This window comes from Ictalurus punctatus, chromosome 4 (assembly GCF_001660625.3).
Source record: "Ictalurus punctatus breed USDA103 chromosome 4, Coco_2.0, whole genome shotgun sequence".
Lineage (NCBI taxonomy): Eukaryota > Metazoa > Chordata > Actinopteri > Siluriformes > Ictaluridae > Ictalurus > Ictalurus punctatus.
Genome location: NC_071284.1, coordinates 3,305,139 through 3,320,987, shown reverse-complemented (window position 1 = coordinate 3,320,987; position 15,849 = coordinate 3,305,139). Strand labels below are relative to the sequence as shown.

Below are 15,849 nucleotides of genomic sequence, written 5' to 3'. Positions count from 1 at the left end.
TTCTCCCCAAGATATTCTAATTTTTTTGAGACGCACCAGTATATACTGGTGAATTTTATATTCGAACGCTCTCCCTCCAGAGCGTTTCATTTCAGCGTCAAAAGTGGAACGCAAGTTGCGCCACCCACTGGCAAGTGTTATTATGGCAACCAGTAGTAGGACCGCCTACTGACGACTTCATAGTACAGCGACAAAATCATTATGTGAGAATGTAGCTTTATAATATTGTTTTTAAAAAATTGAACAATATTATTTTTAGAGCCAACAGTACAAAATAAACAGTTTTTTTTTTTATTTCACCCAGATTCAAAGTGAATGTAAAAATGCTGTAATGGCTGACATACAGTATATTGGGAAATGCTCTCTCTCTCTCTCACAGACACACACACACACACACACACACACGCTGACCTCTGTGCACTGCAGACTCCAGGCAGAGGAGTAAGTACGACAGTCTCGCCTCTCGGGCTCGGGGCATGTTGGCGTCCAGGCTACAGCGATATTTGCGGAGGTCAGCCTTGCACGCTTTCGCCAGAGAGTAACTGACCTTATAGTCCTGCGCGATCAGCTTCTGCCTAGTGGTCAGGGCGTCTCTGCACTGCGGACAGACGTGCTTATTTAAGCTCCGCACACAAACACACACCACAAGTTATTTGCTAGAAAACATTCCTGTGGATTTTTTCAGGCTGTGTATGTAGCAGTTATGTGGATCACTATTTATACTGGCGTGGCATGCAAACCTAAAGTCCTCTTCTGCTTCGTAGTACATGAACAGCCTACCTTTTCAGACATGGCTTCCTCAAATTTGTGGTTGAACAGACATTTGTAAACCCTGCCTTCTCCAACTTGGGTCTGCGACAAAGAAAATACGTTTATTATTAACACAGTGCAGCTTCGAGTCTCACCAAAAAAAACAACAACAACAAAAAAATCAATCACGTCATGCATTACAGGAGTGGATTTATATTCTCACACAGATAACCGACATGAACTGAATTCCAGCGCTAAACGTAGCAGTCAATCATCTCTACTTGGAACTTGGTGACATCACTAACGAAAGGGAATGATGTACTGCAAGAAGTCAGGGGCAGGGTGGATAATATGGGGGGGGGGGGGGGGTTGGATGTAAAGAAAGAAAGAGTGGGTACATTTTCACAGAATCGCTCTCGATCATCCCGACAGGAAAAGTAGAGGTAGCGGTCCAGATGGAAGTCGTCGGACGAGAGCTCGGCCACTCGCATGATGGACTTCTTGCAGTCGTCTCGGATTTGGTGAACCTTGTCTTGCTGCTCTGCTTCTTGTACTAAAGCTTTCTCCAGACATTCAATCACCTCGCCTTGAGAATGCAGGTCCTAAGGGAGGAAAATAAATAAATAAATAAATAAATAAATAAATAAATAGATAAATAAATACAATTAAAAGTTGCAAGCAGCGATGAACCGGCCCTCGCCCCCGGATGCACGTTGAGGCTGCTCTGCCAGGGGAAACGCCATTCCATATATATTTTTTTTATCACTTATATGTTGTTAGGAGCGTATCACGATGTAAAACATGTAATTTCCTGCTGCAGTACGTGGCGCTATGACTATAACAGAGTATTGGCATGCAGAGATCTTCAGGCCAGGATTCGTATCGAACATGAAGTTTGGCGCAGATTGGACATCATACGTTGGAGTTCTAACAACTTCCTGTTTCATAGCGAAACATCGAAATTGGTCAGACCGCCACAGCCACCCCGTGCAGCAAAAACTCAAAAGCTTCGCAATTTAGCATAGCCAAAGCCTTTAGATTAGACCGACTGAATGTGACGGCGATCGGATGAAATCTCTAGGAGGAGCTCATCAACGTACAAAGCCTGGAAATGGCTCATTCACTGCGTACGGACCGCTGTTGAACGCAGCATATGGTTGCCTAGCAACAGTATTCCGTTAGCTTTAGCTACCTAAACGGCAACGTATCACGGGTTTGTTTTTCCATGCTCTGCGCACAAGTTCGCTCCTGAGACATTTCAAGAACTAGCTGGTCGAAGGACGTGACTTCATTCATCTTCAGTAATTGGGTCAGGGCTGCGATGGATCCGGAGTCGGAACGCTGGAATACACCGTGGATGGGAACGCCGGTCCATCGCTGGTCAACACACACACACACACAGAGAGAGAAAAGAAACGGGCTCACTTTCTCCCCAGTGTTGATGCTTCCACAGTGAAGGGCGTTGATGTCCTCTCGACACTTGTCCATGAACCCGCATATGAGCCGGTAGTCACTGAAGATGATGCTGGTCATCTTCGTGATGTACTGATTGCACTGGTACTCCGTGATGTTGCCACGGTGATCCACCAGGCAGGACACTAGATAGCCTTTACCTCTCTCTTCAGCTGCACATTCTTTAATCTGGATGGGGGATAAAAAAATTAAATAATAATTATTATTATTTTTTAAACAAAACGTCCTCCATCCAAGATCAAACAATTTGGATAAAAATTGAAAAAAACAAAAACAAAACACAAACCAACCAACCCTAACACAGACAACAAATATTTATCCTTCTCAGGCAGGTTTAACCATGTGCCTTAACTAGCCAAGTTAATAAAAGTCTCTAAATGCAAAGAAGAGGACAAAAAATATTTTTTATTTATTTATATTACACACACATTATATATACACATATGTGTCACAAAAAAGTTCTGACCTCTGGTATAGTACTTTTACACACTTCGACTGCTACGGACTCGAACTTGGGATCGGTCGTCAAATTCAGTTTATAGTTCCACAGCAACTGTAGAGGAGAAGAAGCAGAACCAATAGCACAAGATTTTTTATTTATTTATTTATTTATTTAAACAAACACTTTCAAACCCAGTGCTAATGAAACCAGCGAGCACATTTCTGTTTTTTTATATAAATCGATGCATACGTCGGTATTCAGACCTCCAACGTCCATAGAGACTTGAGCACTGTTCGGAAGTGTTACACGTGTGGGCTTGAGTTTACTGTAAGCGTGTCTCGGTTACATGCTGATAAAACGGCTTACACGTACATTACGACACCGCTTCAGTATCTCGTGGCTACGTTAAACTGTTCGCACAATTAACTGTACGGAACTTGTAGCTCATCTCACAAAAATAGGGTGCGCTGGATCAAGTGCTATTGTATAAGCTGCTGTATCATCATCATCATCATCATCATCATCATGGTGGAATCCGTATTGTTCTACTACTCATGCAGTAACACAGTATACTGATTATATTAGAGACTCCTATTATATGAATGAGAACATAAACATTCAAATACTCATCTACCATGGTACGAGTCGTTCGTTTTTATTTATTTTTCATTCATTCAAAATTCTACAAGCTTTTGTGTCACATTAAAAAAAAGAAAAGAAGCAAGAAACTCGAAGAAAAAAAAAAAATAAAAAAATGAGGCAACCTCGGAGGCTCAATACAAGGACTTAAATAGACGAAGGCGTTATTTTAAGTATGAGAAGTATGAGTATTCGAGCACTTACATGGTTGCAGTCAGAAGCGATCTCAGTTTCCTGTAAAAGAAACAAAAAAAAAAAAAACAAAAAGGGAAAAGATGGAGATCAGATGGCGCTACATCTCAACAGCTTGACAGAAGCACAGCCAAAAACAGACACTTCAATTTAGCAGATGCTTCAATCCAAAATGACTTCAACACGAATCAGATTTAAATCCAAATAAAAAGCTGTTTAAAAAAAAAAAAAAAAAAGGGGAGCCGACGGTTATATGATGACTGGAAGGCCAACGTTTCCACCGGCTAAATCAAACACAAACGCAAAAATTACTGGTTAGAAAAATACAAAAAAAAATTTAAATGATAATAAGCTGAAACTTCATATGAAGTGCTAGCAATCGATCTGGACAGAAGCTCAAGTTCGTTATCGAGGTAACCTTATAGTAACCAATTAGCAATCAATACATTCCATTCAATTTTATTTGAATAGCTGTTTTCTCATCGGTAGACATTGCCATGAAGCAGCTTTACCCAAGTCTGGCTGTAGAGTTCGTTTTCTAACTAACGTACGAATGCTCAGGCAATGAAAAAACTTTCCACGACACTGAGGAAGAACCGTGTACTTTTCTGTTTGACGTTAGAGGACACCAGTGCGATTACAAATCATTAGCCTTCTACCTATACATTAAATGTGTTTCGTGTGAGTGAATTGTGAATAAAACAAACACAGTCTTAATGACTCCAGCAGCTGTTAAGATTGTATCCGGGTGAGATCATCCACTGAAGCAAGAGCGAGACCGGGCACTGGTTTTGGGAAGCGCAGATCATTAGGGAGATCCATGGGGGATTATTCACAGCCAGTATTTCCTGCCAGTTGTAGTCACTGAACTACTTTATACCCCACCAGACTGGGACGTAATCATGTCTGACGTCGGCTCCGTCCAGTGAAAGCGTCGTGCGTGTCTTTTTACCACGTCCACATTTACAGGTGAAAGATATACAGTAAAGATATAGAAAGACGTGTCAAGGAAACGTACGGTTTAGTACCCCCCCCCCCCCCCCCCCAACCGATAGCGAATACTCAAGACAACTTGCCACGATGAAAGCTTTCAATACACCAAAGTATTCCCAATTCTAATAAACAGCAACACTATGGTAGTTCACTACAAAATTCTAATTAAAGCGTTGTGCACAAACGGTTGGTGCAGCACAAGAGAGAATTAACAACAAGCTATTATTTTATAGAGCGTAAGAGCAGCCGCCCTGGAGAACCGGTCACGATAGGGCCGTCTATAAACCTGTGATGTCGTTCAACACACTGAGGAACGGCGTACAACATATCGGATGCACTTTGCTCAGGTGGACTGGACTATAATAAATAGTACGGGGTGTAACGATACATAAATGTCAGTCAATTTCGATAGGATGGCGTCTCGTTGTGCCCCTTGTTCCCATTCTATATTGATCTTGGCAAAATATAACAAAACAAAAGCGAGTTAGAATGGAACAACGAAACCTAGCTAAGCTGTTACTGAGGTGACTCCCAAAAGGGGCGTCTCTGATGCACGGGGCTTTTCTTATTCTGCTCTCAGAGTCGTGTAGTTCTCTGGAGCCCGAGGTGTGTTCTTGAACCGTGTGTTCTAATCAACCGGGTTTGGTGTATCGTACGCATATTTGGCACACCGTGAAATTTCGGTCCGCCGCTCACGAGCAGTCGGTGTCGTAACTTAACGGGAAGCTCGAGTGCTCACAAACACCAAGTCTGGGAGTCCATAAGGGGAGAATAATATGCAACTGTGCTAGTGTATTCACACCTGACTCGTTTGGAGGGTCCGTTTCAGAACCTGGTGTGTTTTTTGCCTCGTTTCGGTTCGTTTAGACATATACGAACACCGCGGCCGCGCTCGGATCCGCACCGAAACAATCGTTCCCCAGTCGCAAACCGACTCTGGAGAGGTTCGATTGTGGCGAGAAAGCAATCGACCCAATGGACCAACAAACCGACCTGTATAGCGATGCATGTGGGAAACATTGTTACATAAAAAGCGTTTTTGTTTTGCTGACAGCTCGCAACACGAATCGTAGTTTAACTTGGTCCGGAGACGAGGTAAAGTAGTGATGTTCTCAGAGTGTGGACTTGATCAAGTTTAAATGGTTTAATCGAGAGCCTTGTATCGATGCATCTTATCAGAAGATTGGAGGTTCAAATCCCAGCCAAACCACCCCCTGTTTGGATCTTCAGCAATGCTCTTTTAACTCCAACTGCTCCAGGGGCGCTGCATCGTTGCCGACCCTGTGCTCAGACCCCAACTTCCGAACCACCTGGGATATCCGAAGAAAAAGTATTTCACAGTACGGTGATGCATATGCGCCATATAAAGTCATCTTCTTCCAATGACATAAGAGCTATTAGCATTCAACAGGGGGAAAGGAAATGGATTGACTTCATGAAGGACACTTTGGAGAGCGAAGAAGGGAGCCATGCCAGCAGTGGAGATACTCAACACGCCCTTATAAACGCAAATAGAGTTCGAAGAGCTGCCAATATTCAGAAGCCATCTGAGCTCCAGAGCCACACCCAAATCAACCATCTGCTTCCACATAGCTCTCCCGACAACCGATCAGTCGCATACGGATACCAAACATCCGGTCTTGTCAAGCACAAGAAGATATTCGTGTAGACCGCTGACCTTGTGACCTCGGATACGTTACCACTCTTGAGGATGGAGAACGTGAATACGAACGCATCCGGTCATTTATCCAAAACACAAAGCAAGCAGATAATGTACACTTTAAATTAAAAAGGATTTGAAACAACACTCGTGTTGATCTTGGCCAAACGTTTTAAAAAAAAATCAAATCAATCTACCCTGCAGGTACAGTAAACAGACGCCCTCCTGCTACCGACTAACAGCTTTCGCAGGAAATCAAACACCAGAATGTAAATATAGGGGACACAAACCTCGAGTGAGATGTCACGCTACACTTTATGTCGATATTGCCTGTGGCTTAACTAAAGACAGCTGCGAACACGGATGTAGATCTTTATCCAGGGCCACTGCCGGAAATAACGCTGCAGTTTTAAAGGACACATCATATATCCTCTATCGTTACAATAACTCAACCAAGTGGAAAAACACCTACACGGTCTGCCAAAATGAAGAAGACCCTCAAACCCGGCTGTCGCCTTCGCGCTGCCGCGACCCTCAAACCCAGAGGCGCCTTCGCTGTGCCGCGACCCTCAAACCCAGAGGCGCCTTCGCTCTGCCGCGACCCTCAAACCCAGAGGCGCCTTCGCTCTGCCGCGACCCTCAAACCCAGAGGCGCCTTCGCTCTGCCGCGACCCTCAAACCCAGAGGCGCCTTCGCTCTGCCGCGACCCTCAAACCCAGAGGCGCCTTCGCTCTGCCGCGACCCTCAAACCCAGAGGCGCCTTCGCTCTGCCGCGACCCTCAAACCCAGAGGCGCCTTCGCTCTGCCGCGACCCTCAAACCCAGAGGCGCCTTCGCTCTGCCGCGACCCTTAAACCTTTCGCTCTGCCGTGTTTTCAGCTTCACAATCGATTACACAAACATACATTTCATTTCACACAAACATACGATTCATTTTCTACATCAGCAACTCCGACAGTAATTCTGGCTACGATTCGAACCACGGGTTTATATCGACGCGCTCGTTCGAATATGTTACCGTTTCTATAGTAACGGCTCGTTCACAACATGGCGCACGCTTCGCGTAACCCAAGGTTAATGGTCAACATTAAAAACAAAGAAAACTATAACTGCCATACTCTATATGACGCTTTATACGAGAGGAGAATTCATCAACAAACATCGACGGAAGGAGTCTCCAGCGTCAGCATTTGGGAACAGTCTGGAGAGCATACAGTATACAATCCCTTATTTATCAGAACGAGTCGTGTAGAAGAACGACATCCTAAGATGGACACGGAAGAAGGGGGCGGAGCTTCCAGGATGGGTCGGCTCATATCGGAGAGATCAAAACACCTATGCAACTGTCAATCGTTACACATACGTATGTAGATGTTTTTCAGATTAATGAGGGAATAAAAATATAAATAAAGAAATAAATAAAAACATAAATAAGACCCTTTTGGTGTATGTTTGAGTCGTGGCTCGCAGTGGCATACTCGCTCTATTAAAACCAGGAGCGCCTACATAAAAACGTGTTGCTTAATGACAATTAAATGAATTTTTTTTTTTTTAACGTTAAGACGTGTAATACTCGGACCAGCTGAGAGATTTAATAGAGATGCAGTCAGACGTGGGACTGAGAAGGAAAGACACACGATGAGGCACACTAAACTGATCTGGCTTTCGCCAGCGCTAATTAGCACAGACGAAAGCCCGTTCTCTGACCGGTCTTTCTGACAAATCCCCAAGGTACGCCCGTTCAGCAACCTGCGGGGCTTTAATACCAGCTTCCGCTCCTCAAGAACTCTACTGTTATAAGTGCACAATAAGACGTTAAAATGATTCAAACTGTAAGGCAACACACTGAATTGTACTTTTTTTTAAATCACCAGGCAGTGAAGCTGTGATGCGTTACGGTTAAAGAACGGCCTGGATTCATTTGATGAGAAAACCATAGCAGGCAGCAAGAAAAAAAAAAACCTATTATAAATCAAAAACCAAAACACACTTCTCCCCACCCCCACCTCACATTCACACCAAGCAGTGTTGGGTAAGTTCCTCAAAAAAAGTAATCCACTACAGATGACTAATTACTACTACAGAACTGTAATCTGATTACATTACTGATTACCGTCAAAATTGGTTGTGGTCTCCGTGTGGGAGGGGCATACTATCGCTCCCCTGTCAATCAGAGCGACACTAGCCGATCGCGGGTGTCTGAGCTCATAGCGCTTTCCTCGGTGTGTTAAGGCATGTTCACACACAGCGACTCGCGGTGACGACGCGACCGGAAACCACTCGTTTTTGACGAGATCCGGCGACATGAGCGTCAGTGACTGCTGGCAAGTCGATGTGGGCGTGTCTAGCGAGAAAATCTCAACTTTGTGCAAATTTGGAGCGACTTGGTGCGGCGATTACGGATGTGCGTGACGACAGTAGGGAGAACGTCAAAACTGGAACGCTAGTTGTGCCACCTACTGATAAACGTTACTACGGCGTCCGTTAGTAGGAACACCTACTGGGAATTTCAGAGTGGCGACCTGCAGCGATAAAATCGTCGAACGCGTGAACGCATCTTCGCGAGGTATTAGCAGAGGTCTGAAAATACGTGGCCGACTTTCGCGCGTCTCGGAGCGATCACGTGTCCGCCCTCACGTGACTGGCGAGAGCCGACCGGTGGGTGGGAACCAGAGAGAATAACGGACCGACTGGATGTGATAAATATCAGAAACGTTCGCAGCAGGTAGAAGTTTGTGGCAACGTTACAGTGAAATGTCTCGCGCGTCCTTATTTCTCCAACTAACTTGCGGAAAGAAGAAAGGCCGCGCGTGCGAAAGAGATCCCCCACATGATCACGACTTAATCGTTAGCGTCACTCTACCTCATTTGTTGTTTTTTTTAAGAATCCAGCACAGACGACCCTGGCGCTTTCTCTCAACCTACATTCCATAGACTCGCAAAGTTGTGTTAAGGTTCACCTGAATAAACTCGCTACGAAGAGAAATTAATTGCTGCCAAAAGCCGCTTCCTTTTCTGCAATCCCACATCCTTCCTCGTTAAAGTTAATTGGCTTTTTCACCAAGCAAATAAGAGTCGTGTTTCTGGCGTGCGAGTACCCTGCTGTATACGCAAAAAGGGAAAGAAAAAAAAAAACATTTAAAATAAATAAATCTTTCTTTTTTTTAAAAAAAAAAAAAAAGAAGGTACAATTGCGTTCATTAAAAAGGGTTTAAACGACTAATTTGTTCATATTTGGTGCAGAATCTGAACGGGAGAGTTCATTAGAGAGTGATTACAGATGGGCAGAAACAGCTGGTGCAGGGGAAGATGAACTGTACGTGGTTTAGACGCTCACCGGTGAGCATTAATAAATACAAACAAACAAAGTCTATCTTCGCTGTAGGATCGATCTTCGCCTGTAAAAGAGCATCGGTTCTCTCGGGCACACCGTCGTGCGGGTTTAGAAGGAAATCTGCCATCACGACTCTCCGAGAATCCTGGAAAAGCTGCCGCTTCGATAGCTTTGCTTCGGTTCCTGCGTGGAACAACACAGAGCCTGCATTTTGTTCTCTTACTTCATTAGGAAGTCACGTTCTGCGATGTTGCTCTGTAATATTTGAACTATTGGCGTCAGAGTTCAAGATGGCATTCATGCTTTTAGAGGTACAAAATGGAGGAGTTTTGAGGTGAGGGGGTTGTTTGCTTGGGGTTCCCCCCCGAGTCGGAGATCGGGAATTACAAGTTATGAGCTCTAGTCGAACGCGGCATTAATGTTTGGAAATTGAAAACACGTAATGCAGAAGACAAACATCTGTCCGTCCGTCCCTCCACCTTCCGTACCGCTTGTCCTATACGGGGTCACGGGGAGCCTGGAGCCTATCCCAGGGGACTCGGGGGACACCCTGGACAGAGTGCCAATCCATCGCAGGTCACAATCACATACACTGCGGACAATTTGGAAATGCCAATCAGCCTACAACGCATGTCTTTGGACTGGGGGAGGAAACCGGAGTACACGGAGGAGTTTCCGGTTCGATCCTGAACTCGGGTTACTCTCTGTATGGAGTTCCTCATGTTATCCCTGTAGGATTCGTCTGGATTCTCCGGTTTCCTTCCACCCCCTCATAAATAAGTTACTCGGAGGTGTGAAGGAGTGTGTGATGGACTAGCGTCCCGTTCGGGGTGAATCCTCCTGCCTCACTCCCAGCGTTCCCGGGATGGACGAAGGACCTGTTGCGACTCTGACCAGGATAAAGCACTTTTTTTTTCTTTCTATAAAAGAATGAAAGAAAGGGCTTATGTGCCTTTTTATTTTATTGTTTATATAAATACGGTGCCATCCCCAGCTTTCCTCGCTCTTCCATTAAAATCATACCAAGACTGTGAAAACAAATTTCGCTTCACGCACAGTGTAACTACTACTCGCGTCCATTATACGCTCATTCATACTTGAATGCATCCTGAATAGTAATCCTTTTGAACAATAACATTCAAATCCAGTTTTTTTAAAACACACACACACACACAACGACTATTACAAACCGAATCTTCTCCATTCCAAACAAAAATCAACTAAAATATCAACTCTTTCTCCTCGTGTAAGGATTCGACTGAGCTCTCGGGCTAGTCCTCTGGGAAAATCTCGGTCACACTGGCCGTCTTTGTTTTACAGCGAGCGCTCTACACCGCACATATGAGCGACGACCTGCTCAAAATGCAAATGAAACGGAGCGTGTGCAGCGAGCGACGGACGCAGTGCAGCTGTGTCTGGGCCGCCTCGTCCTCCTGGCCTGGGGGAGAGGAGATTTATAGCTACCATTTAGCTCTTCAGAAGGCCACAGCTGCTGCCGCGCACAGGCAAAGTAATTATGGCAGTAATTAAAAGCCGTACTCGGTGACATGCCCAGGAAGAGCAACGATAACGGTGAAAGAGAACTTCCTCTTCAACGAGGAAATGAATAAAACCAGTTCGCACCAACGTTACAGCAATAACTTACGTATTCAAATACGATCCTCACGACGCTGTTCTGTACGTCCTGCGCAAGCAGTTCCGATTCTTTATTCATTCCTTTAATTGTTCCGTTTGTAGAATTTGTTGCCGCTGCGATCAACTGGCGAAGCGAGAAGTCCGAGCTTGAGACGAAGTCGATTTAGACAACGCGGGGGGGGGGGGAGGGGGGTGGCCAACGTGCTCGTCTTTGAATAGCGACGAGTTCGCTAACTAACTGTAATAAGGGAAGTACATTTTCCTCCTCAAACGGCGAACTGAAGAGCCAGTGTTCTAGATTTCTAGATGTCGGCACATGGACCGATCGAAAGCGAATACTTGCGTATACGACATAAAGTGCTACCGCGTCTCGGCCTCCAAATACGAACGCTTCGGACGCCGGGAGCGGCCACGTCGGCGTGACGTCACTCCCCGGACTCGTAATCGAGAAGACTTTTAAAGAGCAGGAGTAAGAATTTGAGAGCTGAAGGGCTGGTTTCTTCTGCTTTTCCTGGTCGGAATTCGGGAATTACAAGTCGAACGCAGCAGAGAGGCATTTTCATACTCGGTCTGATTAACGGAGTTTGCACACGGGACTCGTTCTACAGGCAGGTTTGGGGTCACGAAGGGTTAATAAATAAATAAATAAATAAATAAATAAATAAATAAATAACCCTGAAAATATTTACCCATTTATGAACTCAAAAAACCCGGCGTTTTTGTAAAAATGAAACTGCACTTTGGTTGAAAAACAAACCAAGTTGATGATTTAGCTTAACCCAAAAGGTGTTCCGTCATATTTACCCAACCACTAAGTAACCGAAAGAGTAAATATTGCTCTCGTTTTCAAGGCCTGGAAGGCAAAGACCAGCTGTCGGAGATGCAGTCGGACTGAGACTTGGTAATAAAAAGGAAAACAATGGCATTGAGAAAGCTAATTACCACGCATTAAGCCCCCTTTTCTGACAGGCCTCTGGTTGGGAAATCCCTAAGGTGAGACCATGTGTCCAGAGGTACCGCCCACCTTCTTTCTCCCTTTAGAACAAAAATATCCTAACACACATGATTCAAGGACATTTTCATGAGACACGTCGGAGGCGATGCACCAACGAGACGGGTCACGTTTTACAAAACAATTGTGGTAATCGCACTGATGATAAAACATCGAGGGCGTACGATGCGGTTATAGTTTTAACGTGACACGGCAGCACCGTTTCTCATCATCTCGGGTTGGACGGAATCCCGTTACGAGACGTGTAGGAGGGCATCGTATTCAAAAGTCACTAACGATTCACGTGAAAAGCGCATTTTGCGGCGCCTCGTGTCCCGGGACGCAGGGTCGAATCGTTCGAGACGACCGCGGTTCGCTCTACGTGAACTCTTCTAGGTCGTTAGTATGCATCAGGGTGAGTCATCGTTGTGTAACAGACAGCTCTCAGAATAAGCGTGGGAAGCTTTTCCTAAAAATAAAAGCTGTCGGATAACCAGTGTTCTGTTCAGCACTTTACACACGGACCTGCCGAACCGTAACAGGAATAACGAGCAGCCTCTTTAAGGAAGCGAGAGTTGGATTCGCAGCTTTCGTGTAAATGGCTCCACGTTTTTCTCTGTTGATTTGTCGCTCAAACTGGAGCAGCAAATTCAACTAGCCGATCACTTTCTATAGCATCATCATCATCATCACCGAGTCGAAACATTCTCCGTTTACCTTGACGGATAGCGAGAGCGCATCTTTTTGGAGTGGGGAAGAAAAAATCAAGACGATTAAGCATGTGAGAAGAAGGCGGGGCTTCCCAGAGTGCCCGTTAATATCGGCGCGCTCACACTGTCAAAACTGTTGATCTGCAGTTTTTAAATCCGCAGACAAAACGTGACTTGTACCAGTTTGGTTTCAATCGAACGCTAGCGCAATTCACGCTGTAGCGAGATCGATCCTCAACTGACCCAAATACAGGAAGTGAACCAAGCATGGTGTGCGTTTTGGCTTGCGGATGACGTTTCCCTGTGGAACGGAGCCAAAGGACAGAGCTGTAAAATAAATAAATAAATAAATAATTTTTTAAAACATTAATACATTTATTTATTTAAAAAAAATAAAAAATAAATAAAAATAATAATAATAATAATAATAATAATGCAGTACGGCATGTTAGGATTACTAATCCGGACCAACCTGTACCCTGCTCGAGTACAGTCTCATTATCAAAATCACATAACATCGTAATGTTATCGCTAGTACCGTCACTTTATGTGCAAAATAGCACGGTGCTGTCCAACTGCCTCATGGAACGACGAGTCGGGCTCGCCGTAATGGCCGAGAGCAGCCCAAACACCACCGAGGGTGCCAATAATTTATCCGATCCGAGTCCAAACTCTCGCGAGAACGACGAGTTGCGTATAGTCTGAATTCCGATTCGATCGGACAGACGATTACACGACGTACTCGACTCCAAAAGGTTCTACGACACCATTAGGTCACACCCCATGTAGTGAGCATCCACAGTGAAGAAGAACACTTAATGTTGGAATTTACGCGGTAAGAAACGTACTAAATAAGTCGGACTAAATATAAATAAATAAATAAATAAATAAATCAGGGTGTGCTTGGATATACGTACGGGTCAGACGATAACGGAAGCCATCACAAAAACGTGAATATCGTGGACGCTGTTCTACAAGTCTCGTGGCCGAGGAACTTTCAGTTAGTGCTGCAACTCGGTTAATTATTACTGAACCGTTTGGAATTTAAAAAAAAAAAAAAAAAAAAAAAAAAAGATGTGGAACACATTAACGAGCCCTGAAAGACATGACTAGATGAATCTTCTGCAGAAACGCTTACGAATCACGAATCGCGACACGGCTGAACGGATCTAACTTCGTTCACGATACCGCCGGCCAATCATTAACAGCACGAGTTCTCCGGCGTGGTTTAAAAACACTGCAGGACGAACGACAGACGATGCGTTTCTGTAGAACAACTGACGATATTGTGGTGTGCGCCGTGGAGGAATATTCTTTATTTATTTATTTATTTATTTTTGTTTGTAGGCGATTTGAAAGATTCGTCTTGTTTTGTGACGTCTCGTCTGTTGTGGATTTTTGACGAAGTCGACTCTTTTCACCGGGGTTCAATCCAAAAATAAACCCCGCGTGGCCCGCCATCGTCTCCACACCAACCTCGGGTTTACAGCGAGGTCGAGGCACATACGAGAGGTTTGGTATTCGTGAACATCCTGAAAATCCGAAAGACGTCCGCATCCTGTTCGCGCCCCTTATCGCGTGTAAATGTACGCAGAAGACGACTAATCTAAACCTCGACTTGACGGACATCGAATCGTATCGATCGCGTGGATTACCGCGCTTTTATATACGGAATATACGGTCGGGTTTAAACTGCTTATTTTTATTATGTTTAAAAGTATTTAATTGGACGCCCTTATCCGGAGCGACTTACAGAAGTGCTTTAATAGACATCCTCACGCATGGTTTTAATATCGATGGATGGAAAGAAGGAAGGAAGGAAAGAAAGAAAAGAAACATTGAAGAAATGAGTTACAAAAAGAAAGAAAGAAAGAAAGAAAGAAAAACATTGAAGAAATGAGTTACAGAAAGAAAGAAAGAAAAACATTGAAGAAATGAGTTACAGAAAGAAAGAAAGAAAAACATTGAAGAAATGAGTTACAGAAAGAAAGAAGGAAGGAAAGAAAGAACACTGAAGAAATAAACAATGAAGAAATGAGTTACAGTAAGACAGAAGGAAGGAAAGAAAGAACACTGAAGAAATAAACACTGAAGAAATGAGTTACAGTAAGAACGCAAGTCATTAACTAAGACAAATAAAACTAATTCAGTTATAACAGAAATGGCGGCGTATAATCAGAGGACTGATCTGTCTGTGCGTAGACACCCGTAAACAAATACTTCAGCTGACAGAAGCTTCAGTTCTCACTTTTTATATTATTATTATTAAATATTTTTATTGGCATAAAAGTGCCACCCGTCTGCGCTCTTTACCTTTTATGGAGTTTTATGGGCGTCGCCAAATGCAAACGAGTTGTGCCAGGAACGCGCGTCACACTTTATGGGTGAACGAGACACGGACCCGAGCGCGAAGAAAATCTGCGTTTCTAAAACGTTCCTAAATCCAGTGGAAGTTTTTTAAGTCTGGTTAAACGTTTACACGCACAATTTCAGAACAATACGGATAAATAAGGACCAGTGTACGAGACGTTACGGCTTGCGCGGTGTCCTCAGGTCACGCTGACTTTTAATAACGGACACAGGAACTAATCTTTCAAATGACTTCTGTTCTCCAGAAACAGAGACGTGTTCAGGGTTAAAGACACACAAAAGCACTTCTCAGGCCTGGAGGACGATCCTGCTCGTGTGTGTGTGTGTGTGTGTGTGTGTGTGTGTGTGTGTGTGTGTGTGTGTGTGTGTGTAATCAGATACGAGTGCGAACAAGACATGGAGGAAACGTGAGCGTGTAAATTCACCCGTTTGTTTTAGATCTACAAAAATGAATGTTTTGTTCGCTGGTCTAAATGAAGGTCGAGTCGATTCTCTGCCGTAACAGCACTATGTAGCTGCATTGCATTCTGGGACTTTGAGGCCAGCAATCGTCTGGAAAGTATCGTCTGCAAATATGGATGAATTCCGATGATGCCACGGCGATCCGTGCCCGGGACTACACTAACCTATCACAGCCGTCCGCGAGATCGTGTATGCAGGG

At 44.3% G+C, this 15,849-nt stretch overlaps 1 protein-coding gene across 1 annotated transcript in view; it reads right to left on the bottom strand.

Moving 5' to 3' along the window:
• The window catches only part of glg1b (golgi glycoprotein 1b), a 38,389-nt gene that overhangs the window by 21,140 nt on the left and 1,400 nt on the right, over positions 1-15,849 (bottom strand). The window contains exons 2-7 of the mRNA XM_047152559.2: positions 3,509-3,538; positions 2,690-2,776; positions 2,176-2,391; positions 1,149-1,352; positions 781-852; positions 412-598 (exon numbers count right to left, since the gene is read on the bottom strand). Coding sequence (XP_047008515.1) covers positions 412-598; positions 781-852; positions 1,149-1,352; positions 2,176-2,391; positions 2,690-2,776; positions 3,509-3,538 — 796 coding nt within the window. The remainder of the gene's footprint in view (positions 1-411; positions 599-780; positions 853-1,148; positions 1,353-2,175; positions 2,392-2,689; positions 2,777-3,508; positions 3,539-15,849) is intronic.